Genomic DNA, 27,173 nt, shown 5'->3' on the forward strand with positions numbered 1-27,173 from the left:
AGCAATCTAGATAACTAATCCCATACCTGTACTATATAAGTTCCTAAAAATATAATATTGTCTTTTGATCTAAAGGGCAGGCCTAATTTTTTTTTTCGTTCTAACATAAGAAAACAAATGCCTGGGAAACAGCCACTTTTCTCATGTGACATTAATGTTTTAAAAGTTAAAATGTCAATATTAAGGCAATACATGTTTTGTTACCAGCAGCTTTTTAACCAACCCTCTAATTACTTAGTGATCCCTTTTCTTTTCCTTTTTTTATAGTTGTATTTGTGCATTAAAATACCCATATAAATGCATAAATGCGTTTTTACACACTTATTTTCTTTTACAGAGGAAACTCACACATTAACTAAAAAGAACACCAGTGAATTGCACAGATTCGAGCATAAATAAAGAGTTTACAAGCTTTAGTTTATGTTTTTCATGAATTTATGGGAGTGGCTAAAATCCACTGCCAGCTTCTCCCTACAGGAGCAGTGAATAAAGCACATCAAGAACAAGAATATGCATCATGTTGTGTCTAAAAACGCAATGAAACAGGAAACAAAAAGAAAAACCATCCGTGTGTAAAAACCTTAAGACTCGAGGTATGGAACAAAAGGAGGAACACAAAAGCAATCATAATCAATTCTGCTACTTAGTGCAATGCTTGATATGCATAAACAAGCATAGAAAATCATTAAGAACAGGAAAGGACTGTTGCCCATATGTATTTATTCATCTATTTTGGGGCCTCAAAGTTAGAAACTTTGCAGCTGCAATATTTTAGGTTAATTGAGCCAAAGTACAAGAGGAACTGGAAGTGTCTGTAGATTTTAGGATCTAGTGGACTTCTGAACGCTGTGTATTGTTCCATCAATGCGCAAAGTAGAGCCTTATGATCCATTTGTAGACCAAAAACAAGCACAGATGAACACACACAATAAGACTAACTAACACAATAGATTTGGATATTATGTTGTTAAAAAAGCTAAATTTGAGCTCCAGAAGTTTTTAATTAAAATGTCAAACTGCAGAGAAAATGTGATTTTGTTTCATATTTAAATAAGCTAGGGATGTTCTATACCTATAAAAAGCAATGTCTATGGCTTACAATGCACACAATAACATCCGATCAGTAATACACGTTGGCTATGTAAGGTTTGGCCAGCTCCTTTAATTGGTTGCAGTTGAAAAGGTGATTACAATATACATTCCTATCCCCCTGTAAACTGAAACTGAGGGACTTACATAGTAACATAGTAAGTTAGGTTGAAAAAAGACGTACTTCCATCAAGTTCAACCATAATGCCTATATATAACCTGCCTAACTACTAGTTGATCCAGAGGAAGGCAAAAAAAAAACTGAAGCCTCTCTAATGTGCCGCAGTGGGGGAAAAATTACAAGATGGCAAACCAGTCCCTGGATCAACTTGTACTAAGAGCTATCGCCCATAACCCTGTATTTCCTCACTTGCTAAAAAGTCATCCAGCCCTTTCTTAAAGCTGTATAATGTATCAGCCATCAAGAAATGGCGATGATAAGGAAGACAATAGACTTCTTTTTTGGTAAATTTTTCAAATATGTAGAAGGATTTAGGAAAGGTAAAAACTAAGTAAGCTTTATCAAAAAGGTCTATGTAAATACAGCCATAAGCACTTTACAGTAATGCTGCACTGAGTCCTCTATCAAAAGAAACACAGGATTTCTTTTTGGTAAACATGTTTCAGTGTCTCATTTCCTCTTTCAGAAACATCCTTAATTCCTGGGGCCAGAGTCTGCGCAGTTCTTACCTCTCTCCCCTTTCCTGCTCCCACCAGAATGCTAAGAACTTCCTCCCCCCCCTCTCTTAGGGATGTGTGTTCTCAGATATAACGCTAGAGCTGGAGCAAGAAGGAAGCTACTTAAAATGGCAGCTGCTATCTTAAGCAAACGGAGAAAGCTTCTAAAACTGTTTACTCAGGTATGGTAATGGTTTCGGCAGAATAAATATTCTAGGTGGCACTAATGTGGCAAGTCTATTGGCAGTAAAATGCCAAAATGACTTTCCTTCTCCTTTAACACTTGTTTTTTAAAATCTGCATGTTTGATGCATACATTCTAGTGTACTGCACTACAGAACATGGTTTTCCCTTATAAATCATTGTTAATAATAGTTTTGTTTACATAACTTATTATTTAATGTATTATGTACCACTGTAAACTGTTGGTGCCACGATTATTATCAGTTATTACTAAGAATTTTGCAGGGAATGAAGGACACCATTTTACGAAAAAATACTTAAAAATAAAAAAAAGCTTGCAAATTCATGAAGTCAGTGGGGGCTGTCCTAGGGGATATTTAAGTGATTTTTTTCAATTCAAGTTTTTAAAACTTTTTGGAGATTTTATAGACTCATTGAAAATGATTAGTATGATACAAATTCAATGCATTTGAGTTTTTTCATCATTTTATTCAATTTAGTTTTTTAGATTCGATTTTTTTAAAGGAAAATTAAATCCCCCTACCTACAACAGCCCCCTTAACTGCCCTCCATCGGCCCTCCACTTACCTCTCCCTCCCTGCATAGTCTGTTATGTAGAAAGGTACCCCTATTTAAAAATTTGAGCTAAAAAAGCAGAGCAGCGCAGTGGAGTTCCCAGTGGAGAAACCCAAAAGGTCCCAAAAGCATTGGGGGAGCACTTGTGAGTAGGAACCCTTACAGAGGCTTCTGGAACTTTAGGCTTGTAATGCAGTTATTGCTGGACATCTTTTGTTTTTATACAACAAACTGTGTTGATGCAAGACTGATAATCCTATGTTGAAACAAGTGTGCTAAAGTGGTTTATTTGTTCATAATAAAAGCCATTCAAGCTGCATCGAATTTAGGTGGTGCTAAAACTATGCTATGGCTATGGTCCCAGCTAACCTGAACCTTGCAATATAGAGTAAATATGACATTGCTTAAGGCTGCTTAATATTTGTAAATGGTTTCATAGAAAAGAAGAAAATTGTCTAAGTTGCTGAGTAAACTTTACTTCAAATGAAGAAAAAAATCACTCTAGCTGGATTTATATTATCTAAAGGTAAAATTCCAATAGCCTTTTTTTCCCTGAAAATATAACCCCTTTGTTGGTATATTCTCTAAAGTTTGGCTTCTTTTAACATAATCTTTTGCTTTTTGTTTTTCCCAAATTCCACTTCCTGCTCCCCCGGGAAACACCTATGATTATATTATTTTAAAGCACCTTGCCCATAACATGCACACAGTGGGCTGGGTTTGACAGCTGCTCCTGCTTGTGAGTGGTGACATCAGGGTTAGGCAGTGTGTGTGCATGTTATAGAAAGGGGCTTCTGTTTTAGACTGATGTAGTACAGAGAAACAAGACTCACCTCTGAAGCTCCTAAGCAGCTACACCTTCACTACCTGACCCGCAGGTTGATTAACCCCTCTGCATTCAAGGACCTTTCAGCTACAAGAAAGTTCTTCTTTTTAACAAAGGTAAGTGCAGCTGGAATTATGTTTTTCTAAAGATATTTTTAATTGATTTTCACATGAATGCAATACTTTAAGCAGACAAAACTGGAGACCCTTCTCAAATTAAATAAGGTTAACAAATCACTCTGATTCATTGTATTGAATCATTTTTGCTCTGCTTGTCTAGATTCCATCATTCATTATATATTGGACTTTTCTGTCCCGAATTAATCAATGTTGGTACAGAAAATGCCAGTCAGATGGAGACAAGTGTAACAGTGCCATGATTAGAATAATGTGATGGCTAGATAAAACAAATGTCTGCTAATAATTGTAATCTTCGTATCACAAGGGATGAAACAATGGTGATGCCTGTTAAAACAAGCAACAAATCAGTAGTTTGCCTTTGTTGTAATAAAACTATTGCAAAGCAGGCTAGTATATAAATGTTTCTACCTATGCTTTGTATCTCAGAGTGGAAAATTAATGCCATAGGGCTCATTTCCAAAATGCAGGGCATGGTGCAAAGTGTAAAACATGGGCATAAACAGACCTGTTTTTGCACTTCTGCACCCTGTCCCACACTGCAAGCAGGACTCAAGAACAGAGCGCAAAGACCCACTCTTCACCAACATATATATAGGCATACTTGCATTCGGCAGCACCATATTCATGAGGGGAAGGCTTGAGGTGGCAGGTGGGTGACTTCTATTCTGCCCCCTAATGTAAGTATTGATCAGACATGCAAGTTACAGAGTGCTGGCAGACACAAGGTGCAGCAGCGCCCTTTACTTACCACCTTAAATTCCTCAGAAGTTTCTGTAGCAAACTTTGCTCCTTACATTGTTACACTACCCTGTGTAAGTTGTTAGTTTGTATAATTCTGCAGGAAGTTTACGACAACCCAAAATGGCCAATAATTTTGATATTATTGTATGTGTGCCAGGATGCCAGGAGATATAATTTAGGAAGTTCTGAACTGGGAAACGTATTAGGGAAGTCAAACTACCTTCTGAGTAAAACAGCTGGTCCAGTCTTGTAGTTTTAAGGCTTAAGGGGTAATTTACAACCACAAGTGCATTTGTGAAATTTTCCCCACAGTCAGTTGCATGGAACACCCCATTCGTAGGTGCAGCTTCAACTTGCAGTGAATGCAATGGGCACGTGTGTCACTCTTGACACCAAATACCAGGAGTAACGCCAACTAGATTTGGAAAACACAATTGCTCCTGATTTCCAGTGATTTCCAGGGAAGTTTGTGTGCAATGGTGATTAATTTGATGGATTTATCCACAACTACACCAGGGGCAACACCCCCTGTCAATTGCAATATTGCTGCATCTGTACTCAGCTCACTGCACTTGCAATGGCAATTTTTTAGGTCTCTTTATATTTAAAAACATATTTGCTTAAAAGCCATGTTACATCATAGAACAAAATTAATGTTTTAAAAAGTTTTTCAGATATTATCTTAGCACACATATTACTAAGTGATACATCCAGTGTAAAGACTCATTTACAACAGCAAAGGCATTGTGCAAAGTGCAAAACATTATTTCAATCCTTTTTTTCTTAATGATCTTGATAATATCTGCTTATCCACACCTATCACATTGTACATGGTTTGCGGAAGGGAAGTTTTATAGCATGACTTCAAAGGCATAGCCCTGTCATTGGAGTCAACAATAAGGTGAAATAAGATTGCCCTTAAGCTGCAGTTCAGCTCTGCAATAGCATCTACCTTGCCCTTAGAGAGGCACCTTCCTACTATGCTATAGCTGTTTTTCATAGAAAAAAAGGTGTCATGTTGCCATTTTCCTCCAAACATGGGCTGGAGAGGGCTCTATTCCCACTGGTTAACGTGGAAGGCAACAAGACCACTTGATGAAACTTTGGCACGGATTTGGGAAATTTTCACCAATGGCCAAACTGCGAATTTCACCATGAAACTGTGCCATGCAAAAAGGTTTGCTAGTATCTAATTATAAGTGCTTTCGTTTTTCTCATATCCATGTAATTTTCTTTAGTAAATATTATATAGATTTCATTTCATCTTCGGAATGAAATACTGTATTTAATAAAGTTCTGTATAGTAAAGAATTATACATTTTAGCACAATTGGGCTCTTTTAAATGTTTAGAGTGTGGTTTCAGCTATGCAAATACACATATTTGGATATGTGACCCTGGGGATATAAAAGGTGAATTTAGATTCAGAATACATTTAACTCATTATTCATTTAGATGTATAACTCATTATTCATTTTGATGTATGACTTCAGGCACATCTTCAGACACATTCACACTGAACTCTATCAATCACCATTCATATACTGTAAATCTGCCCTTATCTCTGGGTGAGTTTTCTTATTATGTTAAAAGTTTTCAGGAGCAGAAAGCTAGATGGCCTGTGACACTATCAATGATATGAAATCAGTCATTACATTCCTAAGTCATTACACTTAAGCACAAATCAGTAATTCAGCCTTTGGGCCGTTACATGCGCTGACTAGTTGCTTAAGTTCCTGTTTGGAATTCTGGAATACAAAGAGTATCATGGCACTTAATGTTGTTATGAAGGTTTGTGTGCATAACATCCTCTACTAACCCTGATGTGATACAAGACATAAGTACATAATTTCAATTATTTATAAATGTCTATAGATAAGGGTGGCCATTTAAAGAGACATGGGGGTTTATTTATTAAAGCAAGCCAGAATGAAAATGCCACTGCATATTTCTGTGGGATTTATAGGGGCATATTTATCAATGGGTTTACTGTTTGGTAAACATGCCCATAGAAATGAATTGGAAGTGTCAGATTTTCTTCATAGCTGTGCTCTAGTTTCACTCTGATGCCAGGTGCAACAGCATGAAAAAACAGTGGTGCATTTGTTTGCATTTTACCATTTTGAACACATTTCTTTCTTCATGGGTAAATGACGTGTATGTTGTGGCACATACTATTTTGCGCTCAGCAACCATTGTCCTGGTTTTCTAGAGAATATGTTGCATTATGGGCAAAACACGGGCTTTGCATTAATATGCTTGTTATGCGGAGTCCCTTTGAAGAATTAATTTGTGTCTGTAGTTAAGTAGGAGACATAGTGGGCAGTTACTGCATTCAGTAGTCCATGTCATTGTTTTTTTGTTGTTTTCTTCTCCATTATTAATGATGTTCTGTTGTGTTTTTTTGGCATCTAACCCTCAGAAGGCCTTTAATACTAATTTAATACTGTTAGCCAACTTTCTCATTACTTCTTCTCTTATCATCCATTTACTCTTATTATCCATTTACTGTAGTAATTATACTGGCACAACTGGGGTTAATATGCTGATATCCAATTTCTGTAGCAATTATACTAGCATGTCTAGGGTTAAAATCCCTGTTATCTATGTTATCGTCTGGGGTTAATATGGTCATTATCCATTCTGTAGTAATTATACTGGAATGTCTGGGGTATATTTTGGTAAAATTGGTGTGGTATTTAGGGGTGTGTTCACAAAGTGCATGTGGCCAAAAAAAAACTTTTTGTAAGGCTGTGCTCTGCTGATTTTCATGATGTATACTTTTAAATAGCCCCCCTAGTTATACAATCATGTGAGTTCAGGGCAAGTTTAAGGGCCTTGCCAAATAAACTGATTTTCTACAAACTGCTACTTAACAGGCATGTGTTTACAGACTAAGGAAACTACAATTAACTGTGTTGCAAGCTTCCTGGAATGAGATATTATATACATATACATATATATGCTTGCATCAGACCCAAACATCTTTGTGTTTAATATGCTTTTAAAATATCATAGATGGTCCCTATAAACAGTTCCTAAATAAGGCTTTAAGAATTTAAGAATGGCCATTTAAAGAAAAGGCAACGTCTGAAAACAAGGCTCTAGAATATGTCTCCCTTCTAAAATGGCACCGTGCTAAAAAAATCACAGTATTTACAAAAAGGGCCAAAAAAACCCACACCAGCCCACTAAATAGGAACTGTCTATGGCATCTTATAGCAGCCACAACTGCCAGTCCAGGCCTGCTGTTGAATATATCTGTAACCTGCAGTGAATAGATTCTATTTATAGTTGTTGCTTTAAGTAAATATGCATTTTCTGTTTGTTTCAGATCATTTGCAAAAGAAATTGAAAACATGAGACCTACATGCATATATAGAATATTTATGATGAGTCTGCTGCCATACCTATTTCCTGGACAAAAACTTGTTAATAATGATGCACAAGCTGGTATGTTATGTTCTTCCTGGCAATCCTTTTGGGGTACCTTATAAAATTTCATAGCTATAGTGTCAGCTTCCAGTACAAAAGCTTAGCTTCTCAGCCACAGCCCAGAGCACACTGGGAATGTACTGTGTTACTGGCAAGCAAAAGGTAGTCTAACAAGATCAGAGGATGGAGAGTTGTTGATGCCAACTTTAAAGGCATGGATTGTTAGTGTTACAGGGCTGCTGAGTTCCAGGGCTGGTACAGTAAGTACAGCGTTCCCAGCCATGTTTCTTAGGCAGCCATGTTTTTTAGGTTTTTGTTCTCATTATTTCCAGAGTGAGAAAAGGTTTTGCCGACTTAGATATAGTTCTGTGTGAATGCCTAAATAACTAAATTATTGAAGAAAAACTCAGCTAGATATGAAGAATACTCATATCACTATATTTTACTCACATATTCATAATATTGTTCTACAGACCCTACATTAGGAAAGTACAAAGCAAGTATACACTATGATCTCTTCTGACAGTGCAAACCAGAAATCAAACCTCTCTGTACTTCCTCCTAATCTGTCTCTCCTGGTTATAGGACTTTTCTAAACTTACAATGCTGATAAACTTCCTCACACAGGACATATGTGTGACATATGGTGATGTATTTCTGCACATGTTCTGTGTACCAATTGATCAGCATCATTTACTGTCAAAAGTTCCTTTTTAAAACCGATACAAATTTAATTTACAAAAAACACGAGGTCATGTTGTTCATTTTTCTCTAATAGGGCTGCTTTTGTAAGTAATTGTTACTTGAAGTTCCTAAACCTGACTGTTTTGCCAACTTGACTGTCCCTTCTCAACCTGTCAGTTACAGCTTCTAATGCTAATGGACTACTGCTGCACAAATATGCCATACCCTCTCCTAGAGGAACACAGGGGATCAGATAGGTAATATAAAAGCATCCGGCAAATACTTTTGTGGCAAATTATAAATAGCATGCAAAGACAATGTAATGACAAATGTAAAAAGAAAGATTTGATTTGTAAAAAGAAAGTTTGATTTCTGGTGTCAGTATCTCTTTAAGGTAAATTGGACAAGCAGGAAAACTAAAGCTACTCCATGTTTCACCCTTGCAAGGCAGATGATTAAATTAACAGTATACAATCCCTCCCTTACCTCTTCTTACCTCATTGCTATGACTATTTTGTTAGCAGGAGTCCATTATGCACTGTACAATGATACTCCACTATACTCAAGAAATAATGAAAACCATAGATTTTACATGGTTACTACAAAAACAATAGACGCAATGTATGTTCAGCACAAGCCCTATTCATTGTACCCATGATGGGCATAGTGCCCCTTTAAAGCATGCCCTTTGAGTTCTACTATTACATAATTCATGAATATTTAGATGTTTGGTGTCCAAGATCAAGACTGGTACCAATATATTAAAGCATACACATTACCAAAATTTTGGAACCAGATGACATTTTTATGTTACTGGAAATGTAGCATTCAGGAAATTAATTTATACTGTTTAAAGTTTGGACACACATTCTTTAGTGTAACTAAATTTCAAGTTTTTCTTTTTTTTGCCAATACAACTATACATTCAGTGCAAAAAAATCATGAAAGTCTAGTTGTGAGGAACATTGCAGTTCCATTCGTAATTATTTATTCTTTTTAGTTAACGTATAACCAAAACATATATATCTTATAACTTAGCATATAAATTCATTTGCTAGTTGCTGGGGGCGATAATAGGTAAGGATGGGCTTACTGTATCCTCTATGTAATTTATGTGTTACCTGCTTAATTACCAGTTTTATAAGTTATATGCAAATAAAAAGTACACCAATTAGTATAAGGTTTGTTGGGTTCTTTCAAAAGATTAGATGTACAGCCATGAAACCCATGATGTTGCTATTAATTATCCTTGTAAAATAAAAAAAATTCATATTGTAAAAGATGCGCTAATAAAAACACAAGTTGAACACTGAGTTGAACACAGCACATTGAATTATCCAGGCCCAGAGAGTTAAATTATAATCTTGTATAAATTTCAAGTGTCACAAGGAGATTTAATGGACTTGTCTAAGGTATATACAGTATAAGATTAGTAGCTGCTTACTTGTAGCTGAATAGAGACATATGAAATTGTCCTTTTAGTAGTTTATTTGATGGGTACATAATCCAAAGAACTCTACTTACAGACAGGTACATGTAACCATGTCTCAGAGCCTAAGGGACATTTACTAATCCACGAATCCGAATGGGAAAAATTCGGATTGGAAACAAACATTTTGCGACTTTTTCGTCGCCATTACGACTTTTTTGTAAATTGTCGCGACTTTTTCGTAGCTGTTACGACTTGTGCGAATTGTCGCAACTTTTTCATAGCCGTTACGATTTGCTCGTATATTGTCGCAAATTTTTCGTATTGAACACTCGTAAACGGCGGGCAAACCTTTCAGACTTTGCATGATTTTGGAAGCCTCCAATAGGACTCAATAGCACTCTGCAGCTCCAAACTGGCCCAAGGAAAGTCACGATACTGAAGCTTGAATGAATCCAAAACTTTCGTACTCGGCGCGACAGCTACAAAAAAGTCGCGACAATTCGCGCAAGTCGTAACGCTACGAAAAAGTTGCGACAATTTATGAAAAAATCGCAAAATACCGATCATTACGAAAAAAACGTATTCGGACGCTTTTCGGACGTTTGTGGATTAGTAAATGTGCCCCTAAGACTATAGCATTGATTTACTAAAGTGCGTTAAAATGAGCGCAAATTATAGCATGTGTTAAAAATGTTATTGCTTCTTATTTTTTGCGACTTAACTCACAATTCACTATAGGATACTTGCGTTAATTAAGACGCGATGTTGTTTGCGTTATTTAAGTCTATTTAAACGTTTTTCTTGTGGTTTGTTTTTCACAAACCAAACTAATGTTTGATGTTTTTGTAATTTTGTCATTGGTTGGAAGAAAAGTAAAAAAATACAGTCAGGTTGGCAAAACAGGTGTTGAATCATCAAATAACAATTACGGTACTTACAAATGATCAACGTGACCTATAGGTAACTTTTAAAGGAACAGTAACAGCAAAAAATGAAAACTTTATAAAGTAAATGAAATATAATGTACTGTTGCCCTGCACTGGTAAAACTGGTGTGTTTGCCTCAGAAACACTACTATAGTTTATTTAAATAACGTGCTGTGTAGCCATGGGGGCAGTCATTCAAGTTGGAAAAAAGGAGAAAAGGCACAGGTTACATAGCAGATAACAGATAAACTCTGTATAATACAATAATGTTTTATCTGTTATCTGCTATGTAACCTGTGCCTTTTCTCCTTTGAATGGCTGCCCCCATGGCTACACAACATTTTTCTTTATATAAACTATAGTAGTGTTTCTGAGGCAAACACACCAGTTGTACCAGTGCAGGGCAACAGTACATTATATTGGAATTTCTTTTATACACTTGAATTTTTTGATGCTACGGTTCCTTTAATGTGCATGTATATCTTTAATTCTAGTTTTCTAGTGTCTAGTGTCTAGAGACCACAATGTCACTGGTTATTCTGTAGTTAAGTCCAACTAAATTAGCAAATGTAAATACTGAGCAAATCTAAGGACATTGGTAACTGGAGTCCAAGTTGAGGTATTTTGGATTCAAGTGAGTAGCTATTATCACTTAAGCACTTGATAATAATTCCAAAACTAGACAGATAATATTGGGAATTAACATCTAATATGTTAAAGCTAAAATATATCTCTCATTCAGTATGCTGTTAAAGTTTCACCTATTTGCTAAGATTTATAAAACTGATCTTTTATAGGATGCCGAACTGCCGTGAATGACTTAGTTTTCATTGTGGATGGATCATGGAGTGTCAGATACAAAGACTTTGATACTGCCAAGAACTGGCTACTGAATATAACAAGCAGTTTTGATATTGGTCCCTCATATACTCAGGTGGGAGTGGTACAGTACAGTGACTTTCCCCAACTGGAGATACCTCTTGGGCATAATACTTCATACCAGCAACTCTTAAGTGCCCTGAAAAGTATTAAATATTTGGGAGGAAATACTAATACAGGACGTGCAATCAAATTTGCCACCGAAGAAGTTTTTCCTACTTCTAAAAGGCTGAATGTCTCCAAAAACAAAATTGCAATTGTCATCACCGATGGCAAGTCTCAAGATAATGTAGTTAATATTTCCTCAAGTGCCAGAGCTCAGGGTATTATTTTGTTTGCTGTCGGAGTTGGATCTGAAATAACAAAATCTGAACTGGTTGCAATAGCTAACATGCCCTCTACTCACTATGTGCTCTATGCTGAGGACTATACAACCATTGACAGAATTAAGGAAACAATGAGACAGAAGATTTGTGAAGGTAAGTTAATCTCTCTTTCTTTGCAAGTAAGGGGTGATGACTTACTAATGAATAATAGCAATGTAAATTGCAGACTTAACCATGTTGAACCATGTTCTTTTACTGAGATCATTCTACACTTGTAAAGTTTGTCTGAACCAAACACACAACGATTTACAAGTGGACAGTAGCAGTACATTATAGTTAAATGCATGTCAAACCAATTAATTCATTTTTTTTTTGCTATTACTTGTCTTTTAATAGATTTTTTTTCTTCAAACAACTGTAATAGAAAGGCTTCTTTACTGACAGAGGGTGGGGCAATCACCATGTTTTCTACACTTTGCACACTGCCCTGCCATCAACACTTCAGAATGGGGCACAAGGACCCCATCATCCTTCTGAATACTGTGTTGCATGCATACAGCAGAGCTGCTTATGAGGGTCAGACAGGGGGAGGCACATAGGCGTTCACCACCCCTACCCATTTTACAGATTGCTAGTGGATTTTTAATCTGGTGGTAAATGCAGAGTGCAGCAAGTAACCAGACTTCAAAGTGCAGATCTTTTTGAATGAGCACTAAGGGACTCAATTTTGTGCAGATAGTGCTGTAGCACTTGTGATTGGGGGCCTTTTTTAATAATTCCTAGAATCTTGTCAGGTCAAACATGATTCTAGCATTGTATTTCGGTGGTTGTGCTGTTCTTATGTTAATATTTCTTGCGATAAAAATTACCAACATGAACAAATACACTCCCTCTTTGATCGCTGACATTTTTTTCTAGTAAACAAAAAATCTAGCACATTTTAGTCTCTGAATTTGGTTTCTACTTAGCAGACAGAAATCCTTATAGGAACGTCTGTTTTTAGTCAACCGGACTGTTGATAATTTCCAGAATTGGGCTCTGGGTTGAGTATTTTGTTTCAGTATGTGTCTGCATTGGCAATACCATCATTTTTTGGTAGTTCCCCAAAACCAATATGGGCAAGTCTTGCTTATGTAAAATGTTTCAGGTTGAACAAATAAATGATATCACTGTGAATAGATTTGGCCTTAAACACAGCAAAGTAACAAATCCTTCCTTTGTAGTATTACTGAATATTAAATATGATGTATATGTACTCACATAAATATACACACAAAGATACCTACAGTCGCAATGGCCCTTATATTTACCATTTCTTTTATATTAAAAAAAAAAGAAAAAAGTAGAAGGAGAGGACAATGCGCAGGATATATAAACAATCAGCGGGTTTAAAATAGCACTGCCTGTCACAGAACTCAGGACTTCAGCAACTAGTTTCAGATGATCAGCTCTCATAGCCAGGAGATCAGTATTAGTTATACATATAGCACTTTGTTGTCCACAGGTAATAGAAATCCCCATTCTTCAGAATTAATAGATATTTTCAGGCACTTTGTTGCTTGTGGAATAGACAATTACCCATGGACAATCATTGTGCTTAAAAACCACAACAGTGGAATGGTTTGTGTTTTTCTTTGAAAAAGTACTAAGTTAACAAGCACTTTTATAGAGAACTCTGGTACCTTCCTGTAACTCAGTAACATACAGCACAACTCCATGGAGTAGATTTATTAGTGATGGTTATAGAATATTTGATAGCAATCAATCTACGTTGTGTAACATTCATCTAAAGCAAATAATGATTTAGTATTCATTGAATCAGTGAGTTCTCCATAGATATAATTTTAAGGATCATACTAAAAGGCATATCATTCCAGTAAAGTTGATTCAATCGATATCAATGTTGTTCAATCGTATTGAAAAAATATACTATCAATGCCTATAGCCATAACATTCTGTGGGATTCTATATCCCAACCATGTGGCTCTTCTGGGATAACAAATCTGCAGGCTCAGTCAACCAAAATATCAGTTTCATTAATATTGATTGATTGATTGATTGGATTTATAGAAGGTATAGAAAATTCTGTTTCTGTGAAACCACTTTCCTGACTACTGCAAATTCCAATCAATCTACATTATACTGTTGAGCGCAAAACAAGTTTCCTTCTGCAGGCAATTTTGTGCAACTTCAGAAAACCGAAGCAATGCCTTTGCACCGGCGATTCTTTTTGTTGTCGGTGGTGTGGCATATAGGAGAGGTTAGTCGCCTGCAGCAGCAGAGATTTATCATGGGCAACAAATCTCTGCATGGGACATCAGCCTAAAGGTGGTCTGTAGATAGGATCTATTCAATGGGTGCATACAGAGCAGGTAATATTCCTATTGGAATATTCCTTTGTGTTCACTTGACTGGGCCTGGACAATAAACATATACTGGACAGTATTCCTTTATGAATCCAAACCTTATATCACTGGGCTACAGTTCCCAGGAGGATGCTGGGAGCTAGACTCCATCAATATCTTTGTGGAATAACATTGTTGTAGAAGGTATGTAAAGGCCAGTTCGATATCATCTTCTTATATGGCAATTCTGTGAAAATTAAAAACTTTTTTCCAATAATTCTTACTCTTATATACATTTCAGCCTCTGCAGCTGCTCCTTGTAAAGATTCCTGATTCTGAGAGAAAGCAAGGAGTGTTAGAGTCAAGCTGTTTGTAGTTAGCAATACAGTAACACCACATATTAAGGCTAACTGCAGCATTTAGAAAGTAATTTATGTCTGCTTACTGAAGTTGTACATAGATTCAGGGCCGGAAATAGGGGTAGGCAGAAGAGGCAGCTGCCTAGGGCGCAACGATTGGAGGTACCTCTCCTGCCTACCCCTAGTGCTACTTTGTCATTGCCTCCGCTGCTTGTCATTAGCAGTGGAGGCAATGACCAATCTAATCGCACCGCCCCCCCCTGCTCCTCCTCATGTGCTATGGTGCGCATGCGCCGTTCGTGGGGGCGGGGAGGTGGGCGGAGTTGGCCCACCCCTGCATAGATTTATTACATTCAGGCATGATACCCACATTCTTCTTGTCCCAATGTACTGTACACTGTGTAAGCAGAAACTACAGGGTTGGACTATAAACAGAAACTATATCAGATTTGAGGGAACAAATCCTAAATGACACAGTCAGTCAGCAACAGGATTCCACACGCATGCTTAAACTTAGGCTCATAGGGTACTGTGATATTAACAATAGATAAAATGTCTCTACATAGAGACATAGAGGAATATGAATCTTCCATAAAAATGTTGCCATATCCAAATGTCATTGGGCTATAACCACCAACATAGGCCAATATATACACATGCTGATACTAACAGTAATGTCAGGGCTGTATGCCTAAATACTTTACCAATAAACTCCTTACCAGATTAAACTTCAACTAGTCCTCCACAGACATTTTTCCTAAATCCCATTAAGAGAATAATTTACTTTATACAGAACTCAGATTAGTAGCCATCAGTCCAACACATGTAAAGCAGAACCTAGACATAAACATCAAGGATCATGCCAAATTCTTGAGGCAACACATTGCGCAGAGCATGTTTATTTTACATTATGAAAAATTCACAACTGGTTTATTCCAAAAGCCTGACTTTTAAGAAATAAAAAAAAATTACTTTAGAGTACGGAAAAAGTGGAATTCCCTTTAAATAAATAAACTGAGCAAAATATATGCCATTTAACAGGCATGTAAGGCAAGCTTTATAACATGGGTTTTGTACTAGCAGAAGGTTTGAATGTCATGAAGAAGTCATGCGTTTTGTGCTCCTTTTAATGCTGAGATGATTTTTGGCAAGCAAAATACTGAAAAAAATCTAGTTAAAATTGATTCGGCAATGGTTTTAAATTCCCTTAATTTCCCACAGAGTCAGTATGTCCTACTCGAATTCCGGTGGCTTCCCGTGATGAAAAAGGGTTTGAACTTCTTGTTGGAATGAAAATTAACACAAAAGGTCAACTAGTAATGGGTTCTTTGGCTTCAGAAGAAGCCTACCTGCTTACATCCAATGTGGACATAACTGAAAATACAAGGTAACAAAGTGCCATAATCCATGAAGGATATAAGAGTTTTAGAGTAAAGATACATAAGACTGTTGACGTTTACTCATAATTGCAGAGGTATAGCTAAAAGGAAGCTCAAGTATGGCTGAAAATATATCCTAGAAAATGCAAAGCAACTTATTTAGGAAAGTACAGCTGATGGCAGTTGCAGCATTGTGATTTTCCTTCATTATTCATTATAAATAGCATTTTTTTCTTAGAGACATATTTCCTGAAGGACTTCCGCCAACGTATGTGTTTGTGGCAACCATACGTTTGAAGTCTCCTGGGAACAACCAGATTATTGACCTTTGGAGAATATTTTCCAAGGCTGGGGAAGTACAGGCAGCTGTAACTCTGAATGGGATAAATAAATCAGTGCTCTTTACTGCAGTGAAGATAAATACAGATGCCCAAGTTGTTGTTTTTGGTGATCCGAGGCTAAAGGTAAGATGATAAATATTTGCTGAAAATATTCTGTAGGTTTTTTTTTGTACTTCATGTAATGTATTATTTTAGTTTTACAATGACTTCAACACGAAGCTATTTTCCAAATTATAGCATGGGTGGTAAAACATAACTATATGCCATCACCTTTAAAAGAAAGAAATCAATGGGTCACTCTAGATATTCTTAAACTATTAAACAGGTTAAAATGTATTAGTAAAACATATGACATATGATTGGTAAAACATATGATCATTCAGCTCCATATTGCTCCATAGACTTGCATAATCACATAATGAACCATGACATAAGCTTTTCTTATCAGACCGAATCTGTCCCAATATTGGGTAAGAATAATAAAAAACACAAATACAAGAGTATTGTAGAAATGATAGCTATATTGGCTAACAATAGGAATACATTGCAAGCTTTCGGAGCTCTAAGGCCCCTTCATCAGACAAAATATTGGGTAATATTGGGTAAGGACAGCAATTAATATTGCATGGATTTAAGCTGATGTATTGGGTATTTTTTTAATTAAAGGAGAAGGAAAGGTACAATCACACAGGGGTGCCATAATGTTTGGCACCCCCCCCCCCCCCCCAGTGATTGTAATCACTTACCTTATACCCCAGGACAGAAAAACTGGCTTTTTCAATCTATTGCACATGCATTAGCTCTTGGATTGTGAATAAAGAAAACAGGAGGAAGAGGATCACTCACACCTCACAGGTAACCACCGGAGCACCAGCTCCTAACACTTGGCACCACCCCATGTGATGTACCTTTTCTTCTGCTTATGTTTTTTCAGTTCAATTGTGAATCATAATTAAACTTGTTTTTTTCTTTTCTTTTTTTTGTAACTTGAATTTTTTTATTGAAGAAGCATTTCAATGGTTTACATACATTCTTAAAAAGTAAATAGTAGAAAGATAAAGAAAAGATATGGTTTTTCTTTTCTTGATTGCTAGCATATTTGCAAAAAAAACCCTAAATTGGAATTCAACGAAAAGCATCAGTTGCAAAGAAAATCAAAATTTTACAGATTCAGGATTAACAGTGCCAAAAATAACATAACTTGAATGTTAAACTATACCTGCTATTTGCTTACAGTAAAAAGAAGCTCTCCAGGTTTTATCTGCCAAATTTTTTCATTCAGATTTTCTCGAATCACAGAAAAAATGCAATATCGGATTTTAATAGGCTTCTTAGTATAAAAGTTTGTATATTTATATTTTCTACTAGGATGTTTTCAGTGAAGACTGGCACCAGCTGAGAATTGTTGTGAAAAATAAATACACAGTGCTGTACCTGGATGATGAACGTATTCAGAGCCATCCCCTTGAAGAAACTGGACCAATTTTCATCAATGGCAAAACACAAGTGGCAAAACAGTGGAAGACAGATGAAACAGTAACTGTAAGTATCGCTATAGGGCTTATTAACAAAGTTGCAATCTGTGTAAAGTCACCATACTTTTTTAACTACAATGCGGTTTCCCCCCAGTATTGTGTACTTTTGTGAATGGATAATGCAAAAGTGATGTCACTTCTGATACATGCCAATTGTAACAACTTCTACACATCTTGCGGATATCATGCAAGAACTACATAACCCACAATGCATTGAACTGTGATTTTTTTTTTGAGTCTCAAAGTTGTCAGCCAGACCAGCAGGAGAACAGAGAGTTAGGCTTAGGTAACTGTTCCAAACCATATTATTACATTAAAATGTATTAAAAGACTGCATATTTTTTGTTGATGTATAATGCAAAGTTGCTTGAAATTATGTTTAATTTTTAAAAAGCTTGTGTTTAGGTGGAGTTCCCCTTTAATAAATACAAGCCTGCTTGCCATATGTAGCTTCTTCCGGAGGCAACGGAGGTTGTTAAATCCACTTAAAGAAATGAAAAATTGCCTTTTTGCTTATATTTTTCATGTCATATGCTGGTGGTAGAGTTACTGCAAGGTGTGTGGGCTTACTGTAAATAAAGCTTTAGAGGTAACATGTTATGCAATCAGAAGTTCTATGCTATAATATTTATGCACATTTGGCTGACATTAATTAACTGGGTGCCTTAAATGCTTTTTAAAGCAATATACGTATGTTTATATGTTTAGATTGTTCAGAACATTTCTCTTTATGTTTAGATGGAAATACAAAAACTAAGACTGTACTGTGATCCAGAACAGAGTGAGCGCGAGACAGCCTGTGAAATCTACTCTGTGGTGAGTAGCATAAACCTTTGTTATAGTAGTCATCTCTCCTTTTGCACTGCACTGTGGGAAAGTACATATTGGCTGGAGGAGAGCTGCCTACTGCTAGACTGCCACAATCCCAGTTGGTGCTGAGTTGGTGAAATGGTACAGAGAGTGAACTGTTAACCTGACTAATCTGCAATTTCAACTTGTAGCACATTGAAGCACATTATTTATCTGCAGGTATTACGAGGAAGGCTAGGAAAATGACAGTGCAGCCCAGTAACTTTTAGGGTGAGGACTTTTAGGACAGAAAAGCGCAGGGCTGAGAGAAGCAGATTTACGCTTCATCTGTCCTCGCCCTTAGGTATGGCCCTTCTGTAATCCTGTACTGTGCTGCATAGATTATATTGTTTACCAATTGGATATGCCTCCTCTTTGCTAGAATTGACATCAGTGCTTTGCATTGGTATTAATAAGCAAGACATAACCATCCAAACAGATCAAATGAACTGGCTCTTCTTGAAAGATATTTTTATATTGCAAGAACACTTACATTGTGCTTGAGTAAAATTGGTGTGTACAATTATTACAATAACATTTATTTGTTTTAATTGGCAGGATGATCCAAGGGTAAGTAGCAGATTTTTATTGTATTAATTTCCCACACTTAAACACATTTTTGCATGTTAACATTTTAATTGTTGTATTGTGTACAAATGACAGTGCCCTCTTGAACGAAAACAACCTATATCAATATGCCAGTGTCCTGAAGGCCCACCCGGGGCTCCAGGGCCAGAGGTAAGCAATATTTTATTTTACTTTACTGACATAATATAATCCAAATGGTGTAATATATGCAAGTGACTGTGCTTATCTTTTTATATAAAGTATATTGACCCATTTTTATACTGTGGCACAGTGTCTTGGAAAATTCTAGAGGGAAGTTACATATATCCTAGAATGCTCTATGATACCCAGCATATGAGGAGAATAAGAGAGGCTGGGTATTATCAGCATATAATAACTGGTGCAGTTGCTGTGAGTGATATCACCTCTTAGAGGAGGGGAGCTCTCTGCCAAGGGAAGAAGGAGGGAGTGTGAGGTACTTTTTTGAAGGCGGGAGATTGGAGATACTTCAAAACTAAATCTGTTAGGCTAACTACTTAAGTGGGAGTCGGACTTGGCGGCAAAGTACAAGACCTGTGAAGTCAGTCTGCTAGTTAACCAGCCTGTGCTGGTTAAGGAATAACCAAGTGAATTGCTGTTAATTTGTTATGCACTGTTACCATTTACTTCGAAAACCTCTGTTGTGCATATAACAGATGGATTTCTGTTTAAAGTTACCCTGGATGTCGATCTATTTTACTTTTAGACGTTATTACCAAGTCTGCCACTTGAGTGAATTCCCACCATGAATATATTGTCAGTATTGTGCATTAATCCTAGTGAGAAAACCAGGCACACTTCCAAAAGTCCTATATCAAAATCAACACTCCATGTCCATGCTACAAATCTGCTAACTCTGTTGGCGAAGCTACTGTAATAGAGCAGTGCTTTATATTGGTCCTGTGTGGGGCTGTTTGGGGTTTGTGCCCATAATGCCACAGGAACAAGGTTTGCTCAGTCATTAATCTGATGATGATCATGTGACTTATCCAGATTCATTGTTTTCTTTGTAACATGATTGTGTTAACCAAGTCTGCAGTTTAGAACTTCACAATGTTCCACTTTTTATTTCATAAAAAAACATCAGTGCATTAGTGATGAGTGAATCTGTCCCATTTTGATTGCCAAAAAATTCACAAAACTGCTGAAAAATTTGCGGAATGGCAAAGAAATTGACTTTTCTGATGTTACCACAACTTTTTTTTTTTTTTACATGACCCCAACTTTTTGTAACAGTGACTTTTCCCTCACTCAATGGGTGTTTTTCTTGGCAAAATTTGCAATTCCCAATTTCACAGCGAACCGATGCCTGGGTGAAAAAATTAGCTCATCACTACTGTGCATTAGATTCTCTTCTATTCAGTCAGGTTTCTATCAGATGAATACAGTTTGAAGTAGGTAATGAATTCTGCAATACAAAACTAAATCTGAAATAACTTATATGTATTGCAGAGTGAGGATGCAATGTTTGCATTGTACATACTGACATATTTCCAAATATTACCACTAGGATATGTATATGTGATTAGGGTCTGTTTCAACCAGTTATACATTACTTGTGGCTACTGATAATGTGCAACTAAATAGCATTCTTGTTAGATGAATTATAGAAATATAAGAAGCACAAAAAGCATCTGCTGTAAATGTATGTTAGGATTTCCTAACTATCCATTTTTCTCTAACAAACAGGGCCTTAAAGGGAATGCAGGTGTAAAAGGAAGCCCAGGTGCTGATGGGAAACCTGTAAGTTTTGTTATTTCATACAATGGCCATGATATTGCTGTGCAAGGATGATAATGTCTGAAGCAGATAAAATGCTATCAAGCATCTAATAATTTTGTAGATTATATTTTGCACGAGGATACAATAAATATATGTTAATTCTGATATAATATCCATGATGCCTAAAAATCTAAATCTTTCAGAAATGTTGACCGCATCAGTATGTTTAATGTGATGGTCTTTTTAGGAAGTATTGTTAAATGTTTTGCATAATTCCCCACTTTAAATCACCATGTAGTTCATTTGCCCTTTAAATATAAAATGTATCCTATTTCTTGTGTTTAGTACAAGGGAATACATATGCTAACATAGTTTATGGTATCTGTACAGGCTGAGAAGAATTGTGGTGTTTTTTCTGCAAGTGCACTTTGTAACCTAAATCACTGGGCCACAGTTATTAACTGTGATTTAGAAAGCTGCAACACATTTACTCATTAATTTACAGAGATAATACATCATTCACATCAGTCCCTGCCCCTGTGGCGCTTATTTTATCAGTAGCCAGTTAACCTTCCTGTATATTGTTGGAGTGTGGGAGAAAACCTGGGTACCTGGAGGAGATCCATGCAGACACGGGGAGAACATACAAACTCCTTGCATACAGTGCCCAATCCGGAATCGAACTCAGGACTCCAGGGAAAATATATCAAGACACAAGGATAGGTCATGGCCCCTTCTAAACCAGTCATAGTACAATATCTTAAGAAAGTAAAGCAGCATTCAGCTTGTAATATTTTCAATAAACATATTAATAGGGAAAATTAAAATGTACGGTTTCACACCCTTTCTAGAAAGTATTTTATTTGTGATAGCACTGTTCAGGAAGAGAAATTCACAAATGCATTGGTTAAAATGTAAAAAACAAACAAACAAAATAAAAGTTCTCTGATAACTGAGTGTCCCAAGAATTAATTGAATAGTCTCCTTGCCTATTTACACAAAGTGATTATATTGTTATTTTAAGGATCCATATACCCTTACATGTTCCCGAAGAACTGTTCTTAGTGTAGGGCATTACCCAAGCTGGCACAGACTTATGATCTCTCACTCAAGTCTATAAAAAAAACATAGGGACCTTGCTCCCTAAAAAGCCATTTATCTTTTTACGGAATCTATAGAAATGAAATAGCAAGAAACATAGAAATGAAGATACCATGTATTGTTTACTTATTACAGGGATTGCCTGGTCCCCAGGGACCACCTGGAAGACATGGGCCATCGGGAGCAAAGGTTAGTAAACATCCCATCCCATCACTTACTAAAGATTCTTTAAAAAAGGGGACTTGCATTGCTATAAACATGCACCTATATTGTAATGAATGTTTATGTAATTAACATTTTTTACAAAGAGTTGTTTTCTAGTTGAGCAATAAATGGTCTAGTCTAGTGCTTTCCTAGCCTAATATTTTTTCCTGCTAAAGGTGACTCATGCTGGAATCAGCTTGTTAGACAATATTATGACACGCAGTGTAAAAGAAATGCTTGCAGGAGGAAAAAAAAGTTATGTTAAGGGACATTGCGGAAGGATTTGTGAAATGTGATCATTAAACAACACTACCATTGAATTGATTATAAATACATTTTTCACAAAACCATTATACAAATTATGGCTTCTGGACTTGAAATGTAGAAGATGCTATTTATAATTTGCCATTTTGACCATGGCAAACTTTCTCCCTTTTGTCACTCATAAAAATTATGTTATGGGTCATAGACTCTTATGGACTTATTTATGATTTCCAAAGTTTGTGAATTCAAGAGTTTTTTTCTAAATCGAATAAACTTGCATTTTAAAAAAACTCGAATGCTTGCTTATTAATTAATATGGAAAACTCATTTGAATAAAACAAACTCAAATACCTTAAATTTTAAGTTTAAAACTCAAACTTAAAAAAACTTGAAAATCTCAAATTGAAAATATGGCTTGACTTTGCCTAGGACAACTCCCATTGACTTCTTTTTTTTTTTTACATTCGAGTTTTAGGTTTTTTTGCCCTTAATAACAGACAGTCGAGTTTTTGAGCCATAATTCAAATTTTAGCTAAAAAAAACTTGAATTGTGAAAAAAAATTGAATGATAAATAAATACATTGCATTTATGATGTACATATTGGCAGTCATGTTATATCTTATGTCCTCTAGGGTGACAATGGTGGTCCTGGACCTAAAGGAGATCGAGGCCTCCCTGGATCACAAGTAAGATTCTGTCATTCTAGTAATACAAGGCAGTATATAATGCATGTATGACTTTTTAGCAGAAACCTAATCATCACACGGATCATTGTTCCTTTGTAAAAGTATACCTGAATCATTTACATGCATTATATATATGATATATGCAACAATTCATATGCACCAAATAGTTGATTACTTTTAGAATGATGAAGTTATTATTGTGGGACAATTTCCAATTTGTTTTTATCTCAGTTATTTTGTTATACAATAAACCTTACACTAATACATTAACCCTAACCTAAGTACAATAACACTATCATTCAGGCTAATACAAGGACCATAACCCTAATAAACTAACTCACTAACCCTAACTGACCTGAACTATACTACATTGACTCTAACTCTAATCGCCTAACCCTTTTTCAAACTCTAACCCTAACCCAGTAGTTAATGCAGTAACCCTAACCCTAATACACTAACTAAAACATTATCCCCAATCGCCATACACTTACCCTAATACCTTATCCCTAATACCTTATCCCTACACTAAACTGAACCAAAATACACTGACTCTATTACCTAACCCTGTCTCTAACCCTAACCAACCAGCTAACACAGTAACCCTAACCCTAATACACTATGGGGCATATTTATTATATTGTGTAAGTTAACATCACAGGTGATGTTGCCCATAACAACCAATGAGATCTTTTGTTTCCTAACTTGTTGGTGACTGTTAAATTCTAATTGCTGACTGGTTGCTATGGGCAACTAGACTGGTGATGTTGGCTTACACACTGTAATACTGTATATTTGCCCCCACAACATTGTCCCTAAACCTAATACAATAACCATAATACACTAACTCGAACTGTAATACACTGACCCTTATTGCAAACACTACCCCTAACCACTGGCAACTACAGTATCCCTATCCCTAATAAACTAAATCATTAAACCTAACCCTAATACACTAACCATAACAAACTAACCTGAACCATAATACACTAACTCTAACACCTTGACCCTATCTCAAACCCAAACCCACTGGATAATACAGCAACCTTAATTTAACTTAAATTCCTAATACAGTAACCCAAACCATAATACACTAACTCAAATATAACACCACCCAGCACATGCCCAATTTAGTTTTCATCAGTAGTGAGCGTGGTGTTGTCTTTTACCCAGGGCAACCTAGAGTATGCTTTAGGTGCAGACACAGAGCAAGTGATTGCACTGTTAAGAAGTGTGTAGTGAAACTGGGCATGTAGGAAATGTCTGTAATGAAGTTAAATGCAACCTGTGTGGCAATTATGGCCACTCCCTGAGAACATGCCCTGAGGCACTGCACAATGCTTTCACTGGAAGAGTTTGGGTCACTATACCATCACCTGCACCATTGTAAAATGCTCCAAATGTGGAAAAGTAGGCCATGAAGCTAGCTCATGCCCAAAGATTTACTGCAGTCTGTGTGGAGAACCTGATCACATTCACAATGATTTACCTATGGCATGGCATAACTCATACAATGAGCTCATGGAGAAGGAGGCTGCTCTTTACTGGCTAACTGAGATTTTAGGGAAATATATTGCTTGATTTCTCTCCGGGCACTGAAAAGATTTGCCTGATCAATGTCTGTGGGCTGCAATCCCCTGCACAACAGAAGGCGTTTTGAGCCACAATCACCCAGTGATTGGGAGGAGGGCTGTGCACAACTATAATTACAGTATTTGAAGTTCATGGATTGATTTAATCTTTGTCAACCAAACTGTATTAAAGACTGTAAAGAACAACCTGGAAAAGGAATGTGGAGACTGGGGCAGCAAGCCCCTATTGATCCTGCCATTACAGATTAATACAGTTACACAAAAGAGACTTTTATGAATCCTTATTGGGTTGGTGAGAGCAACCTAAGTGTTCCTTTAAACATTTCTTTAAGTATAAGGCGTCAGTCAAAGCTACATAATGCTAGAGGGCTTACCTTTCTGTCAAAGATACATAATGCTATAGGGCTTACCTTTCCTCTAGGAGCAGGGTAGAAAGTGGAATTTCAGACAACCTATGTAAATCTGATGTCCTAACACTTAAAGCTAGGATGAGATAGCTGCAATATTTCCCCTTAAAGGGGAACTATCGTGAAATTAATAATCATTAAAATGAATCATCACATAAAGTTATGAAAATCTCTAAATATAATGTATTAAAAATTTTATACAGTTTTTAATATATATCAGTTTTCACAGTGCTCCCTCTAGCAGCTGCTTCTCTCAGCCCTGCTCCTAGCCTGCTATGAAGTCGGAGTCGGGTTTAGCTAACTGACAGGTATGCCTTTCTCTCATTGGCCGCCAGTGCTGTCAATCCGGAGCTAAGGAAAGCCAGCATCAGTAGTTCAATGGCTTCAGAGGCTCCGTTTGAATGCAAAACTCCTGCCTGCTCTCTCCTTTTGCAGTGCCCTCTCCCTAGAAAGGTTTGTAAGAAGTAAATCAGTGGCTGGTGAATAAAAAGCAGCTAAGCTAAAAGCATGTGCTGTGAAGGGGGGGGGGGGAACTACTTCTGACACAGTCGGGGGAAGGGGGAAGTTGAAGTAGAGGCAGGAGTTTTGCAGAAATCTGTCCCTGAACGGAGAGAGGAGCCTTTTGCAGCAGTGACCTACCAATGCTGGTTTGTAATGCACACGCTTTTGGGAGGGGGCGGGGTCAGGAGAGAGCAGGAGTTTTCTGTGAAGATTTCAGAGAAGGGACAGAGCTAAAGTTGCTGCCTTTAGGTGACTTTTGGGAGAGGGGAGAGGTATATATCTCTGGGTGTTTGTGTGTATGTGTATCATTATCAGTGTGTGTGGGTATATTTGTATGTATCTGTGTGTGTGTGTGTGTGTGGGTATATTTGTATGTATCTGTGTGTGTGTGGGTATATTTGTATGTATCTGTTTGTGTGTGGGTAAATCTGTGTGGGGGTAAATCTATGTGTGTGTGTGTGTGGGTAAATCTATCTGTGTGTGTGTGTGGGTAAATCTGTGTGTGTGTGTGGGTAAATCTGTGTGTGTGTGTGTGTAAATCTGTGTGTGTGTGGGTAAATCTGTGTGTGTGTGTGTGTGTGTGTGTGGGTAAATCTGTGTGTGTGTGTGGGTAAATCTGTGTGTGTGTGTGGGTAAATCTGTGTGTGTGTGTGTGTAAATCTGTGTGTGTGTGTGTGTGTGTGTGTGTGTGTGTGGGTAAATCTGTGTGTGTGTGTGTGTGTGTGGGTAAATCTGTGTGTGTGTGTGGGTAAATCTGTGTGTGTGTGTGTGGGTAAATCTGTGTGTGTGTGTGTGTGGGTAAATCTGTGTGTGTGTGTGTGTGTGTGTGGGTAAATCTGTGTGTGTGTGTGTGTGTGGGTAAATCTGTGTGTGTGTGTGTGTGTGGGTAAATCTGTGTGTGTGTGTGTGGGGGTAAATCTGTGTGTGTGTGTGGGTAAATCTGTGTGTGTGTGTGGGTAAATCTGTGTGTGTGTGTGTGTGTGTGGGTAAATCTGTGTGTGTGTGTGTGTGTGTGGGTAAATCTGTGTGTGTGTGTGTGTGTGTGGGTAAATCTGTGTGTGTGTGTGTGTGTGGGTAAATCTGTGTGTGTGTGTGTGTGTGGGGGTAAATCTGTGTGTGTGTGTGGGTAAATCTGTGTGTGTGTGTGGGTAAATCTGTGTGTGTGTGTGTGTGTGTGTGGGTAAATCTGTGTGTGTGTGTGTGTGGGTAAATCTGTGTGTGTGTGTGTGTGTGGGGGTAAATCTGTGTGTGTGTGTGGGTAAATCTGTGTGTGGGTAAATCTGTGTGTGGGTAAATCTGTGTGTGTGTGGGTAAATCTGTGTATATGTACGTGTGTGGGTATATCTGTGTGTGTCAGTCCGTGAATCTAT

The 27,173-nt window shown here is 37.0% G+C and overlaps 1 protein-coding gene across 2 annotated transcripts in view; it reads left to right on the top strand.

Moving 5' to 3' along the window:
* Nucleotides 1-3,321: 3,321 nt before the first annotated feature.
* Nucleotides 3,322-27,173, top strand: part of LOC100491712 (collagen alpha-1(XXI) chain) — a 49,621-nt gene continuing 25,769 nt past the window's right edge. For both annotated transcript variants that reach the window (XM_031904425.1, XM_031904426.1), the window contains exons 1-12: nucleotides 3,322-3,468; nucleotides 7,567-7,685; nucleotides 11,507-12,067; nucleotides 15,840-16,005; nucleotides 16,236-16,461; nucleotides 17,707-17,880; nucleotides 18,612-18,689; nucleotides 19,281-19,292; nucleotides 19,386-19,460; nucleotides 21,018-21,071; nucleotides 22,287-22,340; nucleotides 23,253-23,306. In XM_031904425.1, the coding sequence (XP_031760285.1) occupies nucleotides 7,592-7,685; nucleotides 11,507-12,067; nucleotides 15,840-16,005; nucleotides 16,236-16,461; nucleotides 17,707-17,880; nucleotides 18,612-18,689; nucleotides 19,281-19,292; nucleotides 19,386-19,460; nucleotides 21,018-21,071; nucleotides 22,287-22,340; nucleotides 23,253-23,306 (1,548 nt within the window). In that variant the 5' untranslated portion in view covers nucleotides 3,322-3,468; nucleotides 7,567-7,591. The remainder of the gene's footprint in view (nucleotides 3,469-7,566; nucleotides 7,686-11,506; nucleotides 12,068-15,839; nucleotides 16,006-16,235; nucleotides 16,462-17,706; nucleotides 17,881-18,611; nucleotides 18,690-19,280; nucleotides 19,293-19,385; nucleotides 19,461-21,017; nucleotides 21,072-22,286; nucleotides 22,341-23,252; nucleotides 23,307-27,173) is intronic.

The sequence above is a fragment of the Xenopus tropicalis genome, chromosome 6 (genome assembly GCF_000004195.4).
Source record: "Xenopus tropicalis strain Nigerian chromosome 6, UCB_Xtro_10.0, whole genome shotgun sequence".
Taxonomy (NCBI): Eukaryota; Metazoa; Chordata; class Amphibia; order Anura; family Pipidae; genus Xenopus; species Xenopus tropicalis.